General features: G+C 38.7%; 1 protein-coding gene across 1 annotated transcript; it reads right to left on the bottom strand.

Moving 5' to 3' along the window:
- Positions 1-821: 821 nt before the first annotated feature.
- On the bottom strand, positions 822-1,581 carry LOC141551634 (transcription elongation factor A protein 1-like). The gene is made up of 2 exons (XM_074283463.1): positions 1,337-1,581; positions 822-1,302 (listed from the first exon to the last, which is right to left on the bottom strand). Exons 1-2 carry the CDS (start codon positions 1,579-1,581, stop codon positions 822-824), a joined length of 726 nt encoding a protein of 241 aa, XP_074139564.1.
- Between the last annotated feature and the right edge of the window lie 14,811 nt (positions 1,582-16,392).

Below are 16,392 nucleotides of genomic sequence, written 5' to 3'. Positions count from 1 at the left end.
AATTTAAAATCTGCTACCAAACAAAGAAAAAAGGACAATTGATCACTTTTAACAACAATTTATTTAAAATCAATTTCCCCCATGGAAGATCTATTAAGAGCACCAATTTAGAGTTAAGAAGTACAAGAATTGCAATTGGTCACAGCTAGTCACAGATGCAAAAGGATATCTAATCACTAAGGCTTATTAACAGTCCTAATGATCAATGGGAGAGACTCATTGAAAATGGTATCTACAAACTAGATCAGCTGTCCAAATAGGATTTCTTTACCACACTACATTTGGCAATCCCAAAATTACACTAATCTTTCTTCTCCTTTAATAAAGTAGGAACATGTCAGTACAGAAACAAATGCAAATTCCACTTTCACATGAACAGAGTTTTTGTGTATGTTTCAGATTAAAAAAAAAAAAAAGTTAAAGTTCATTTCCCATTTGGAAGAAAAAGAAATGTTACCAACAGTTGAAATTGATAAAACTTTAATGTTGACTTCGTTATTAAAATGGGAAAAAAAGGATTAAACATACACCATACACTATCTGACCTAACACTGACTCTCTAAGAATGTTTTCAAGAGAATACAAAAACAAAAACAATAACTAACCCCGAGGATTTTTTTATGCTTTTCAAAATCTCATTTGCAGGGAAACTAGATTCTTGACTTAGTTTTTAAAGCTAATTCAAAATCTTCCTTTGTAAGTGTCCAGGTATCTGGTATTCAGGTATTCTTCTTCTAAACCAACTTCCATCTATTTCCACATTCGTTACAGAAAACATATGTTGTCATAGGTTCATAAGGACTTAGGGTGTGAAACTGGGTCTAGGTACCGTTCTTCTTGGTACATTTGCCACATCGAAATAGTTCCGTTTGGGTCCCACCCGTCCGGGCCATTTGATGTATTCTAATAGCTTCTTTGGTCAGGTTTCTGCGCATCTCTTTAAGTTCCTCACTAGCCATTTCGACTGCAGTCATTCTAGCAAAGGAATCTGGAGGTATGTTCCCACACAGTCCGTTTTTCCTTAAGTCTGGCTTCTTTGCATCCTTGAGATTTGCTGTTCTCCTTCGTAGCCTGTTTTGATACTTCATGTCCCTGTTCCGTATCTCCTGATATACAGCTTCCTCAATCTGAGCGCCCAGTTCTTCTACATCGGCGCCAATAGCGAAGTAGTCACCTCCAGTTCTGAGGGCTGCAGCAAGCAACTCTCGGCACTTGATTGGAACCGAACCTGAAGTGCTTGGTGCCCGGGGGAAAGCTTTAATGAAGGAATCAGAAGCCTTTGTCTCTTCCTTTGCTTTGCTCCTGCAGCTCCTTTCTGGTTTTGCCTCAGGCCTGCATTGGGAAGAGTGAGCAGGTCCCTTTTTTGGTTTCTTCAGTCTTGGAGGGCCCAGAGACCGACTTCTTCCAGCGTGAGACCAGAGACTTGGCTAATGATGTGACTTGTTCATCTGTGCTCTGCTTGCGCACAGTATTTACCGATATTCCAATTTTTGTGGACCTCAATAATTCCAGAGTCATGGCAACGTCTTGAAGTTCCTTTAGTAAATCCAGTGCCCCGGCCGCGTCCTTGTTTTGCACCATCTTATCTATCTTCTTGGCTGTGGGAAGGATCTCCACCTCCATGGCTCGGGTGCTTTTCCAACCCCACTCTCGCCCACACCCCGAGGAGATGGGACACGGGACAAGCGGGAGCAAGAGGGTGATGTCAAAAGAGAAAGCGTGGGAGAGGTGCAGCAGTCCCAGAATGTCAAGAAGAGACACCCACGGAGAACCAAGGCCCAGGGCCCTCTCAGCCACAAATAAAGACCGGGCTTGGGGACTGCTCCTCTCAGGCGCGGGGGACTGCTCCTCCCAGGCACAGACAGCGGATGGAGCGGGCTGGACTTTGGAGAAGTATACTTGAAGGTATAGTGTCTTCTTGCTTCCCTTCCTGGAAAGGGACTGAGGTTGCTGCCCCCAGCCTGCATGTCTTTCTCTAGAATCAACCATACTGGTGATGTCTTCTCTCTGGGAAGGCCCACTAGACTGTGAGGTAAAGGGTAGAGGGCATCAGGAGTTGCCCTCAATTTTGATAAACAATGGAAGGGTTTTGTGGGTATGATGGGATTTGATTGGGATCAGTTAAAGGGCAAAAGGAAAGTCAACATAGATGAATCCTGATTTGGAAGTAGCCCCAAAACATTTCTTTCATTTTATTATTCTTTTGAATTTATGGGCTAACATGGTATCAAGAAAGGATAGTTGCTCGTGAATCTGTCAGTCATTTATGCATACCTTGCTAATCATGGAAAATAAATAAATCACAAGTCGTCATTTGTTGGAATACACTGGAGTCACCTGACAGTGGCTGCTGGAATACATCTCTTGTGAGAGGATGATACAAGGAGACTGAGAGGCAGTTGTTCTGTGACCTCTCTGACTGAGAGGCCACTGCATTGTCTGACCTCTTAAATACTCTATTACAATTTACTCCATTCATCATACTGAGTATAAGCCTATCTATCATTTATCACCAGGAAACCATTATATGTCATAATATTCATTCAATCATACTGAACCAGAGAACTATTTATCACCATGCTAAACTAGATACCCATCTTCTTCTGAATGTTAACTCCTTTTGTAAGAATCTTTGTTTCAAGTACACTTCTCCAGAGTTCTGGCCCATTCCAATCATCTTGTGTTCTATATCCTTCCCAGCCACTTTTTCTGTGGCCTTGAATAGGCTCCTATTTTGGGAAACTAGACACACAGTCCTCCGCTTAAACAGAGACAATAAGAGAGACAAAGAGAGCCACCAAGAGAGGCAGAGAGAGACCCTGAGAGGGAGGGAGGAAAGAAGAGTGGAAATCTGGGAACACTAAGCACCACCTTCTCAGCTGCCAGAGTCTGAGGCTTACTGATTGCCATTGTTTCATTTGCTCTTCAAAGCAAGCTTCTGAGGCGGGGGCTACTTTCCCGGCACTGGCCAGATGAGGAAAGTGAGGTGCACTGCAGTTAAGAGGTCAGTCAAGGCTGGGTCCTCCCTGAATGCATTGTCTTTTTTGCCAAGCTCTGAAATCTCCGTGGAGTTGGGGCCTGGCACGTGGGACAGGAGTTACTCAAAAATCCTACCTTCCCCCCCCTCAGGATAGTCTTCCCTTGGTTGCCAGTGCCACCTGCTGTCCCACTGTAGTATGTGGAAGTGACACAGATGGCAAAGCTCATCCCTAGCCAGAATGAAACCAAGAATACGCGAAAGAGTAACACGAACAAAGCCAGGAGAGTTTTTGCAAGGACATTTTATTGAAGTGTAGCACAATTTCTGCCAGCATTCCCCCACCCGTGCCCCCTCCCCTCCCCTCCCAGAGGCATCTCAGATAAACAATGGCTTTTTATGGCAAGCAAAGCAAAGCCTGAAAGGGGAAGGGGAAAGTCCGAAAATGTGGCTCCGCTCTCAAGGCAACTCGCAAAAGCCCATCGCCAAGGCTTTTGCCCTTCTGCCAAGTTCCCGGGCAGGGCCGCCTTCCCTTCTGCCTTGTGCGGGCACGACGGTTTTCCTCAGCATCTTGCCCCCTGCCCTTGGAGGTCTGTCAGCCTCTAGAATCCGTGCGTTCATTGGCAGGCTGGGCAATGCCCCAGGCATCGGGAAGTGGAGCCGGGCCTTCCCCAGCTCCGGCCAAGGTCCGGATCGGAAGAGCAGCTGGGCCACAGCTCCAGCTCCTCCCGTACAGCCCCGAGGCAAGGCCTCCCGTGGCACCTCTGGCGCTCGGCTGCGAGCTCGGGACGTCGAAAGGCCGATTCCAAATCTTGCCATTGTGCTTGGACGAACCGCGGGGAGGAAGGAGGCGCAAGGACCCCTCCCTACGAAAGCCCTTCAGCGGCCCTGCTTTGTACTTGACCGGATCCTGCCGCGGCCTCCCCGTCTTCGAGTTCGGAGCCGGGGAAGAACGCTCGAGGATCTCAGCCTTCGGGTCTCCCTTCCCACTCCCGCTGCCCTCCCAGCTCCCTCGGCTCCGCACCTAGGTGGCCGCTGTGTCTCCGCATCCTGCGCCTCCTGTGAAGGCGACAGCCACCAGGGGCATTCTCCGTTCTTGCCCTTGGCCTGGGAAAGAGAAAAAGGGGGGATGGAGCAGGTGAGCAGACTTACAGGCTGCGGATCTCAAGAGGGGAACAAACCCCCGGGGCGACCATCGTCTTTTCCAAGCAAATGAAGGCCACGTCCCTGGGGATCCTGGGCAATGACTTCCCCAAAGTTGAAAAAGAGCCCACCCATTGAACCCTTCCCTCCCTCCCCGAAACTTCCCCAGCTTTGGAGGCCTCCTCCAGTTCTCCCGCCGCTCCCCCCATACTCACCACCGCAGACAATGGAGACAGCCTCGCTATGATCACCGTAGCTGTGATTGGCCGGCCGGATCTCCACAAAATGGGGACCTCCCCTGGCCTACCGTGCTGGCCTACAAGACATAGCTCCTCCTGATTCTCCTTTACTTTTCTGAAGTTAATGAGAGGGGCAAGATGTGCTGATTGGAGTCCTACTCCCTCCCCTTACATCGTGATTTCTTTTGATGGATATTTTCATGTGGAAATTGAAAGAGCCCTAGATACCATTAATTTATGGGCTAAGAACAAAACACAGAACCCTAAGAGATTTAGGAAGAAATTTTAAATTGTCCAAAAGAAGGAGAACTTAAATAGATGCTGTTCCCTTTGAAGCCCTTGGAATTGTATGTAATAAGGATTTCCAATGCACGAGCAATGAAACCGTCATTCGGTTGGTTGAAATAATGAGTTTTTAAATAATCCACATAGACAAACAATATTTTTTGCATGGATTAATAAAAACGTACTTCCCCCAAAACTGGAAATTACACTTGGAAATTCCAGTCAAATTTGGAGTCCTCACAAGTTTTCTAGGATTGTCAGGAGCTGAAATTTTAAACTATGCATGAAAACAACACGGTTCTTTATCAAAATAGGCTAGATTTGGGGGGAAATCGAATAATGATTTTTCCTTTGAATAAGTAATTCCTGATTTTACTCTGACAAGAAAGGTAGGAGGGAATGTGGGAGGAAATCTAGCAATAAAGAATAAAGGAAAGAAGGAAGCATTAATTAAGCAAAAAGTAATAGTTACCAGTGCCTTCCATTGTGCTAAGCATTCAACGGTATTAACGTATTTGATGGAAAAACAAACAAACAAACAAAACTTTGGAGGTAGACTTCAAAACTATACCAGAGAAAGGCAGAAAACAGTCATGGGAATGCCCCAGGGTCACAGAACTGGCAAATGTCTCACATCCTGAAGAATGCTTTCTTAATCTCAGTGAAGTAAGTGGCAGCAAACCTCCAGAGTGTAACACTGACATACCTAAATTGGGTTAAATAAAACTTGTAAACTCTGTTTCAGGATAGTCTTTCCTTGACTCTTAGTCCTACTCTCATTCTCCATGTGAGAATGGTCAACTGGTCTCAACATGGGATCACAATCATGTAAGTAAAAGCTATATGCACAAATGAAGGAAATGTTAATATGGTATCAATAATTTGGAATTACTTCCAAATTAACATGGATTGACTGCCTATTTAGCATACTGTCAGAAATACTGCTGAAGCAGTAACCTCAGAGAATAATATTTGAAAAAATAGATTTTATTGAAATGCTTTTTCCTAATTTTGCTCATATAATTCCTGACTCTCCTTTGGTAGATATATTCCCAAATATTTTATACCATTGACCATTATTTGGAATGGAATTTCTCTTTGTATCTCTTGCTGTTGGATTGTGTTGGTAATGTATAAAAATGCTGAGGATTTATGTGGATTCATTTTGTATCCTGCAACTTTGCTAAAACTCTGAATTATTTCTAATCCCTCTTTCTTCTTAAAGGCTTAAAGGAGTAGGCAATACTCCAGGGCTGGGCTCTCTTTCAAACTCTGCCTTCCTAACAATGAGTTCTGCCAGCAGTTTGAAAATGAAATGCCTCTGCAATCTTATAAAGAGGCATCTGCAAATGGCACACAGATAAGGGAGACAACCAAAAAGTGAATGAAGACAAAAGAGATGAAAAAAGTAGAAGGGAAATATAGATAGCAAGTGAAGGGGCAGATAGGCAAGAAAGCAAGCAAACTGAAATGGAGACAGAAAAAAGCAAAACTAAATGGAGACAGAAAGGACTACACTTTCTTCTCAGCAGTTCATGGAACCTATACAAAAACTGACCATATATTAGGACATAAAAACCTCAAAATCAAAAGCAATAAGGCAGAAATAGTAAATGCATCCTTTGGAGAACACGATGCAATCAAAATTACATTCAATAAAAAGCCAGGGGAAAATAGACCAAAAAATAATGGGAAACGAAATCATCTCATACCAAAGAATGATTGGGTGAAACAGCAAATCATAGACATAATTAATAACTTCACCCAAGAAAATGACAATAATGAGACATCGTTCCAAAATGTATGGGGTACAGCCAAAGCAGTAATAAGGGGAAATTTTATATCTCTACAGGCCTACCTGCATCAAACAGAGAAAGAGAAGGTAAATGAATTGGGCTTACAACTAAAAATGCTAGAAAAGGAACAAATTTTAAACCCCCAGACAAACACAAAACTTCAAATTCTAAAAATAAAAGGAGACATTAATAAAATGGAAAGTTAAAAAAAAAACTATTGAATTAATTAATAAACCTGAGTTGGTTCTATGAGAAAACCAACAAAATAGACAAACCCTTAGGAAATCTGATGAAAAAAGGAAAGAGGAAATACAAATTGTGAGTCTTAAAAATGAAAAGGGAGAATTCGCCAATAATGAAGAGGAAATTATAACAATAATTAGGAGTTACTTTGCCCAATTTTCTGCCAATAAATTCGATAACTTAAATGAAATGGCAGAATACCTTCAAAAATACAACTTGCCCAGATTAACAGAGGAAGAAGTAAATAGTCATAATAGTCCTATTTCAGAAAAAAGAAATAGAACAAGCTATTAACAGCTCTCAGAAAAAATCCCCAGGACCAGATGGATTTACATGTGAATTCCACCAAACATTTAAAGAACAATTAACTCCAACACTATATAAACTATTTGAAAAAATAGGGATTGAAGGAGTCCTGCCAAATTCCTTTTATGACACAGACATGGTACTGATCCCTAAACCAGGGAGGTTGAAAACAGAGAAAGAAAATTAGAGACCAATCTCCCTAATGAATATTGATGCTAAAATCTTAAATAAAATATTAGCCAAAAGACTACAGAAAATCCTCCCTAGGATAATACACGATGACCAAGTGGAACTTATACCAGGAATGCAGGGCTGTTTCAATATTAGGAAAAATATTAGCATAATTGACTATATCAATAATCAAATTAACAAAAAACATATGATCATCTCAATAGATGCAGAAAAAAATTTGATAAAATCCAACATCCATTCCTACTAAAAACACTTGAGAGTATAGGAATAAATGGACTGTTCCTCAAAATAATCAGGAGCATATATTTAAAAGCGGCAGTAAACAGCATAAGTAATGGTGATAAACTGGAACCTTTCCCAGTAAGATCAGGAGTGAAACAAGGTTGCCCACTATCACCATTGCTATTCAATATTGTATTAGAAACTCTAGCCTCGGCAATAAGAGTTGAGAAAGAGATTAAAGGAATTAGAGTAAGTAATGAAGAAAGCAAACTATCACTCTTTGCAAATGATATGATGGTATCCTTAGAGAACCCCAAAGATTTGGCTAAAAAGCTATTAGAAATAATTCATAACTTTAGCAAAGTGGCAGGATACAAAAAAAAATCCACAAAAATCTTCAGCATTTTTATGCCTTACAAATGTATACATATATGTTTTATCCCCTAGAGACCTTACTCTAGTTCTTCTCACAGCTACCATACCAAGAAGACATTTAAAGTCAGTAATTCTTAAAAAGGAAAATGCTAAAATTTCTGTTGCCTTGAAGATGCCTGGTTTGAAGTTCTCACCTTTTCAGAATGTAGTAAAAAGAGGAGCTTAAAGGGGAAAGAAAGGCGGGGAAAAAAGACACAACACTGGGATGTGCCTTTTACTTTCAAGGGGATATCATTTTTATCATTGTGAATGACCTTCAGGTCGTGTGCCACTGAATCCTTGAACAAGAGAGACAGAGACACAGATGCAGAGAGGTAGACAGAAAATGGCATCTTAGAGACAGAAAGAGAGATGAGAGGCATCTCCATTTCCCATATTAAGTAGTAAATATATGTGTGAACTAGAGAACAATCATTTTGTCCATTCCACTGAGTTAATACCTTGTTTCAAGTATACTTCTTCAGAGTTCTGGCCCCCGACAGTTAGGAAGTTTTTCCCTTCTCTTAGGCTAAAATCTTTTTTAGGATTTTTATTGTTTCTAATTCAGTCCCCTGAGATCAAACAGAATGATTCCAATCCATCCTCTTCTATTACCTGATAGCTTTCATATCTGTCCTGTTTATTTTCTTCTCCAGACTAAATATCTCTATCTCCTTCAACCTTCTTCTTTTATGGTCTCAGGACCTTTCATCATCCTGCTTGCCCTACTTTAGGCATTGTTAAATTTTTTTAATCTTCTTCTTAGGAATTTTAACTGATTATTGTATAATTTTACTTTTAAATTTTTAAAAATTAAGAAATACTCCAGTATGTTTCAATGATTCATAGATTAATTTAGTCCATATACTTTAATTGCTTTATTTTAAAGAACAGGCAATCAAGGTTTAGAGAGAATAAATCATTTGCCCCAGATATATAGGTATCTCGTAAACCAAAGAGCAGTTGAAATAAAAAAAATCTAAATGCATTGCTCTTGTCCACAAGATGCCATAATACCAAATTTGGACTTTTTCACATTCTACAAGTATCCTGGGAATAGTAGTGACCAGGATGAAAAGTGACAGTGATTATTGGAACTCACTACTCACCAAGGAGCACTGAGGAAGGAGAGCATCAAGACTCTTCAATGCCCAGGAAGAAAAGTTACAGAATAACTAAAGAAAATTTTTCAAATGGAAAAATTTACATATTTCTAGTAATTGGAAACACTGTTACACCTTTTGGGATATGGGTTCTCTAAACTTTACATTAGACTCTATTTATACAGATAAGAGTCTATGCCAAAGACATTTGAGGCAGTGATATATGTGCCAAATATTAATATTCTTTCACTTGAACAAAAACATTTTCCATAAAGTTAATTTCCCTGGCTATTTGATATCCATGATAATATGGAGACACGCTCATGGGGAATCATGAACAATAGAACTCTAAATTATATCTCTGTTATATCTCTCAAATGCTCTGGTTATACTTACAGACTTGGAATATTCCTTTCTCTCTTCTTTCAATTTTAGAATCACCTTCTACTCCTTTGAGATTCACAATAACCAAATAATTTTCTCAACCAAAATTAATTGTCCTTCTTTACTACTCACCAAAGCATTAACCTTCCTCAATTAATTTCATTTTTACCATCTTTTTCCTTTTCCCAATTATTATTCTAGTTCAAAAATACTCAGGTAAAGGTCGAGCAGATATTCCTAGCCCATTTCCCTGCAAAGATGAACTCCATAAATTTGATACATTGCACATATTTTCATGTATCTACATAGTATTGACTGGGTTTAATACATTACTTCTTTTTTCTCTTTTTCCATTAAAATATCAGTGATTTTATGAAAAATGCTTAAGAAATATCAAAGGCGCTTAAGAATTTCTGAAAGAAATTCTAAAGATGCAAAAACTCAAAAAGATTTTTAAAATCTATGTTCAAGATAAAGATAGCAAGCTAAATGTATCTCACTTCTTTTAATCTGTCCTCAGAGGAAATGATATTCCATTTTCTAACACTGAATATGTTACTGATATATCCTCAACACCAGTTTCCTCATTGATAACATGAAGGTATTGGAATAAGATCAGCAGTGACCTTGCTTCCATCAGGAGATCTATGATCAATAATCATTCACATCACCACACACAGAATTTTCCCTCATTTCTTCATGTTCTTCTGATAGGATCACACTCCCCACTCAGCAAGATACTTTGATTCTGGCATGAAATAAGGGGCAGCTTGGTGGCACAATGGCATGAACCAAGTATGGCACAGTAGCACATTTCAGCCTAAGTTTGGAATACCTCTTCTTAAAATCCACGTGACTGATCTCAGCAATGTTTGGAAATTTGTGTCACCACATTGTTCACACTTCACACTATTCATGCACTAAAATCACAAGATGGTTAGATGAAAAATGGACTTTGATCTATTCACTGTTCTGTGACATGTGTGCATGTATACACATAGACCTGGATCTACATCGAGATATACTTTGTTTGGGCCATTTCCCATATTTATAATGTTCTTCCCCATTGACCTTTGCCTCACAGAGACCTCGCATTCATTGAAGACTCTGTTCACATATCATTCTGAAGATGAAATCTCTACCCACACATGTATATTTATTTTCTACTGAGCCTGTATATATTTATTCTGCATAAACACTTCCCAATTATCTGTTGTCTAACATGAGGGAATGGAAGCTCTTTGTTATCCCTCCCAAATTCTTTCAATTTTCAAATTCAAATCGTTATTTCTTTGAATTCCTAGTAAGGAACTTAAAGTCTTGTCAATGTTTAAGATTGAGTGTGCATCGGGCATGACCAGTGACCCTCTCATCCATACTGCAAATGTGTATTCATCTTTTTTCCATCTGCATAGAATAAAAATTTGCAATATTACTTTTACTGAGCTAAAGAGCTAATTATGCACTGCACAGGGCTTTTACTCAGGATTCTGAACCATGCACTGCCCAGGTCAAAGCTCTCTCCTCTCTGGACTTTCTTCTATCCTGCTTAACTGTTTTAACTTCAGAGCCCTTAAGTCATAGCCTTCTATCCTTGATTTTTTCTTTGTGCCCTCTGGAAGTCCTATTCTGGCATTAACAGACTTTTATTAAGAGAGAGTGATGCCTTATCCTCCAAAGTCATCAGTTCCCCATTGTGTGTGGCATGAAGCTCATGGGCAGAATTCTCTGTTTGGGTTCAGCCCCTGTGATCACTGGGACTGTGAATCCCTGATGGTAGCAGGAATAGTGCATTCCCTAAATATTGGGGCTTTTCCATCATGGAGCCAAAGATGGCTCATAGATGATGAGTGGGGACAGGAGAATCAGAGAATATGTAATTCTTCATAAATCAAACCAGAGGGATACTGGTTCCATACTCCTTACTGGTGTCTGCCCTCACCATCCTGAGCCACACAGCTCTGCCACCTCTGCTCTGGTTACAAAAAGGGATGGACAAGGAGTACCACAACAAGGATCAATCGCCATGCAACAGTAAGAGAAATGTGTAGGACCCTTCCTCAGAAACTGTGTTTCTCTCTAACCACACCCAACCCATGGAATAATTAGGGGAAAAAAGACCTTCTTGGAGAAGTCAAGGGAAGATAATAAAGATGACAATACTACCTAAAATAATCTATTTATTTAGGATTATACAAATCAGACTCCCAAAAAACTATTTTGATGACCTAGGAAAAAGAACAACAAAAATCATCCAAAAGAACAAAAAGTCAACACTTTCAAGGGGAACTAATGAAAAAAAAATCAAATAAAGGCGGCCTAGCTGTACCAGATCTAAAACTACATTATAAAGCAGCGGTCACCAAAACCATTTGGTATTGCCTAAGATATAGATTCATTGATCGATGGAATAGGTTAGGTTTATGGACAAAATAGTGAATAACTATAGTAATCTAGTGTTTGACAAACCCAAAGGCCCCAGCTTTGGGGATAAGAATTCATTGTTTGACAAAAACTGCTGGGAAAATTGGAAATTAGTATGGCAGAAACTGGGCATTGATCCACACTTAACATTATACATCAAGATAAGATCAAACTGGATTCATGATCTAATCATAAAGAATGACATTATAAATAAATTAGAAGAACCTAGGATAGTTTAACTCTCAGACCTGTGGAAGAGGAAGGAATTTGTGACAAAAGAGATCATTATTGATCACAAAATGGAAAATTTTGATTATACCAAATTAAAAATCTTTTGTACAAACAAAACTAAATGAGACAAGATTAGAAGGGAAGCAATATACTGGAAAAACATTTTTTATAGTCAAGGTTCTGAAAAAGGCCTCATTTCTAAAATATATAGAGAATTAACTCTAATTTACAAGAAATCAAGTCATTCTCCAACTGATAAATGGTCAAAGGATATGAACAGATACATTTTAGATGAAAAAAATAGAAACTATTTCTAGCCATATGAAAAGATGCTCTGAATCATTAATAATCAAAGAAATGCAAATTAAGACAACTCTGGGATACCAGTACACACCTCTCATATTGGCTAGGATGTCAGGAAAAGATAATGTTGAATGTTGGAGGGGATGTGGGAAAACTGGGACACTGATACATTGTTGGTGGAATTGTGAATGAATCCAACCATTCTGGAGAGCAATTTGGAACTATGTCCAAAAAGTTATCACACTGTACATACCCTTTGATCCAGCAATATTACTACTAGGCTTATAGCCAAAAGAGATCTTAAGAAAGGGAAAGGGGGGCGGAGCCAAGATGGCAGAGAAGATACACGCCACTGTGTAAGCTCCTTTCTTCCCTCACAACCAACTAGATTTAATCAGCCTCAGAAATAGCGTTGGACTGATAGAATCCACAAGGACTGGAAGCAGGACTTACCAGCTGAAGAGAATCTGGAGTTTCAGCAGGATGAAATATGAAAACTGATTGATTAGTCCAGGGCCAGTTTTCACATAAAACAGATTACTTGAGGTGCACCACTGTGAGAAAATTTCTTGTATCAGTCTTTGAATCTGACTCAATTTCAGGTCAATGTAACCAAGGTTATTGAGTAAGAACCTCTAAGTAGAATGAATAGATGGTCTAGTTCCTTAGCCATGCAGGGCTGAATTCAACCAATGCAAATTTTTTTTTGTTTTGATAGAAATTGGATTCATAATCGAATAGAAACCAAGCTAGCTACAGAACTGAGTCATAAGATGGAGTCAGTGTGAGTAGGTGTCAAATTCTACAGTTAACAATTCACGGTCCTAATTCGCTCACTTGGGAGAAGAAGTACTCTTGTGTTTATTATTATATATAATGATTTTTTTTTTGGCAGAGTTGGGCTTAAATACATCCATTTACACATATGCCCCTTGGAGGTGATGCCTCAGAGTTGTTTTAATTTACATTTCTCTAAATATGCGATTTAGAGCATTTTTATATGATCATGAATAGTTTTGATTTTTCATTCTAAAAACTGCCTGTTCATAAACTTCAACCACTTCCCAATTGGGCAATGACCCTCATCTTAATAAATTTGGTTAAATTCCCTAAATAATTGGGAAACACAAGGGCTTTATTAGAGAAATTTACCCTAAAATGTTTTCTCCAGTTTCTTATTTCCCTTTTAATTTTGGATACATTGATGTTGTTTGGGAAAAAAATTAATTCCATGAAATCAATATTATCTCTTTTACCATTCATAATTTTCTCTATCATTTGTTGGGTAATAAATTCTACCTTTTTCGATGCTTTTCTAATTTGTTTATGGTGTTATCCTTTGTCTAAATTATTTGCCCATTTTGACCTTCTCTTGGCACATGGTGTGAGATGTTAGTAGTACTGGAATCACCCCTAATCCTGAGGTATGGGACATGGGGTCTCTGGCCTCAGGTGCTCCCTCAGTTCTCCCCTCTGACCTGGAAGCTCAAACCAAGAACTTCACTCTTCTGTGAATGAGTGTAGCCAGAATCCCTCCCCACTGCTTCTGTATTGATCAGGAATGTGCTAGCTCCTTCTCATGCAGGGCTGCAAGGAGGAAGCACAGCTGGGCCTGGTGTCCCTTATCAGCTGAGATTTCCTTAATGTTCCCCAACTCAGAAGTCCAACTCTGCATACTGTCTAGGTGAAAGTTTCTGTACTTGGGTTGATGTTATCTTCTAACCCAGCTAGCCCTAAGGCTCACTCCTTGCTCTTTCAGTGGTGTTAGCTTGGAGAAGTTTATACTTTTCAAGAGCCAAACCTCCCTCCTGGTCTCTGGAAGACAACTGTTGTATTCCAACTCATATTTATTTTTTAATGGGTCCATGTTTTCCCGGAGATGCAATTATGTCTTGCTTGAGGAGAAAGTGTGGAGAGGTAAAATTTTTCTGACATAATCTGTAATCTTCCCTGAATCCTCTCCTGTCCTCTTTTACCAGTTTGGCTAAATGTTTATTTATTTTCTTCATCTTTTGAAACATCTTAGATTTGTATCTTCTCCAAATTTTTTTGTTTTTTAGTTTATCTATTTCTCCTCTATTTTAAAACATCTCCAATGTCATTCTTATTATAAGTTGGTTTGTATTTTTCTAATGTTTAGGAAATCATATCTGCTTTATTACTCTTTCCTTTTTCTATTTTGTTAATGTGTGCTTTTTTTTGCTTCCTGAGGATTGCTTTCCATAAATTTCATATTATTATAAAATGATATTCTTTTATTTCTTTATTTCTTTGAGACAGTCTTTATTTTGGATTTTATTGTAAATCATTATTTCAATCTGCAGCTTTTCTTTATGCTCGGTATAATGATTCCTATTTTTATTGCATTATGGGCAATAAAAAACATGTTTACTACTCTTGCATTTATTTGCTTTATTTGCAACATACCTTAGGCTCTTATGCATTGCCAATTTTTATAAAAGTTGCCCGTGGTTGTGAGGAGTTGGTATATTTTGTGGCAGTATAAGATGTTAGGATGTCAAAAAGTCTTTTAGTTCCACTTTATCCAGCAATGTTTTCAATGATCTTATTTGCTTTTGCTTGATTTTGTATTGATTTTATCTGGAACTTAGAGAGCGACCTTAAGGTTCCTTCTTATTTTTGCATTACTATCTACATGTATTAATTTAGCTATTTTTCTTTTTAAATTGAGTGTATATGTTTTATATTGATATCTATTTGCTGTATATTATTCCCTTTATGCACAGTGAAGTTGTTTATTTCTCCTTATGTTGTGAATATTTATTTTTTTAATCAGTCAGATAGCTAACTTTCAATTCCAACTTTGGGAAAATCATCTGATCTCTGGTCAGTTTTTCTTGTCGTCTCTCAATTCTATTTTGTTCATGTCTTTGCTATTTCAGTATGTTTCTTGTAGACAAAAAATGAGGTTTTTCCCCCCTCTTATCCACACTTTATTGTTGTTGGATTGTTTCACTGATTTGCATAGACATCTGTGCAAGTTTAATTTATACATTTCTTTATTTGCTTGTAATATTTTTCCTGAATTAGAATTTTTTTATTTCCGTATGTAAAGATAGTATATGTTTCTTCAATTATTTTTGTTTAATATATTTTTAGAGGTATCTGAGGTAGGAAATATGAATGTCATATATTATCATCCTATGACATGTTATACTATATTGCATTATATTATATTATACTGTTATAAGTTATGTTATATTATGTTATATTACATTACATGACATTATTTGGTGTTATTTTGTATTTTATTATTCTATTTTATTATATGTAATATTATCATTGTATAAGAAATTCTATGATTGATGATATGTTATATAAAATTATTGTATAATATCATGTAATATATGTTATATCCTATTATTATATGATATTGCCATTCTGTAAGAAATGATCGTGGATCACAGCATAGCGTTTTCATTCTTTTTGTGGTTGCATGGTGGCATTTTATTTTCTTTCTCAGTTTGGTTGGTTTTGATTTGATTTTTCTTGGGCAGTGAGATGATTTAATCCATATGTGTGCATATCTTGGATTTAACATCCATTTAACAATATGTTTCATATATATTGCCTAACTGGTCATATGTCGAGGGAGTGAGGGGAAAGGGAAGAAATTGAAACACAAGGTTTTGCAAGGGTTCATGTGGCAAAATTGTCTGTGCATAGAGGCATTGTGGGCCTCCTATCCACCAGACCAAAGCATAACATTGACAGGCAGGACCAATAAGAGAAAAGAGATTCTTTTTCCCCTAGATGGTCCTCTCCTCTGGGCAGAACATCATTAGCCAAGGCGGATTGAGTCCGACCTTGCCCATCTGCTCTACTGTCTATTGCACTGGGTAAGCCCTCCTCACTCTCCCTCATCCCCTGCAGTTGGAGTCCAAAGGAATGCTTCTTTGCTGGCTGCCCTTGATATGTGTGAGTGTCTCCTTGTGTCTGTGAGTGGGTGGGTGTGAGTGGGTGAGCATCTGAGCATGGCTACATGGCAGCATGTGTCTGTGTTTGCTTCTGTGAGCTTCTCAATGTTCTAGGTCTCCAAGATGCTGCTCATTCCAAGAAGAGGGAATCCCAGGAAAAGTCTGGGATGAGGAAAGAGGGGTCCTGGCCAC

Source organism: Sminthopsis crassicaudata, chromosome 1 (genome assembly GCF_048593235.1).
Source record: "Sminthopsis crassicaudata isolate SCR6 chromosome 1, ASM4859323v1, whole genome shotgun sequence".
NCBI lineage: Eukaryota > Metazoa > Chordata > Mammalia > Dasyuromorphia > Dasyuridae > Sminthopsis > Sminthopsis crassicaudata.
Note: the sequence above shows the minus strand (reverse complement) of the source record. Positions and strands in the feature narration are given on the sequence as shown.

Excerpts from the sequence above, each read along its gene's own strand:
- LOC141551634 (XM_074283463.1), bottom strand. The coding sequence starts at position 1,581 with ATGGTGCAAAACAAGGACGCGGCCGGGGCACTGGATTTACTAAAGGAA. Across the intron at positions 1,303-1,336 it reads ACCTGCTCACTCTTCCCAAT|GAGCAAAGCAAAGGAAGAGA; the intron begins GCAGGCCTGAGG and ends AAGGAGCTGCAG.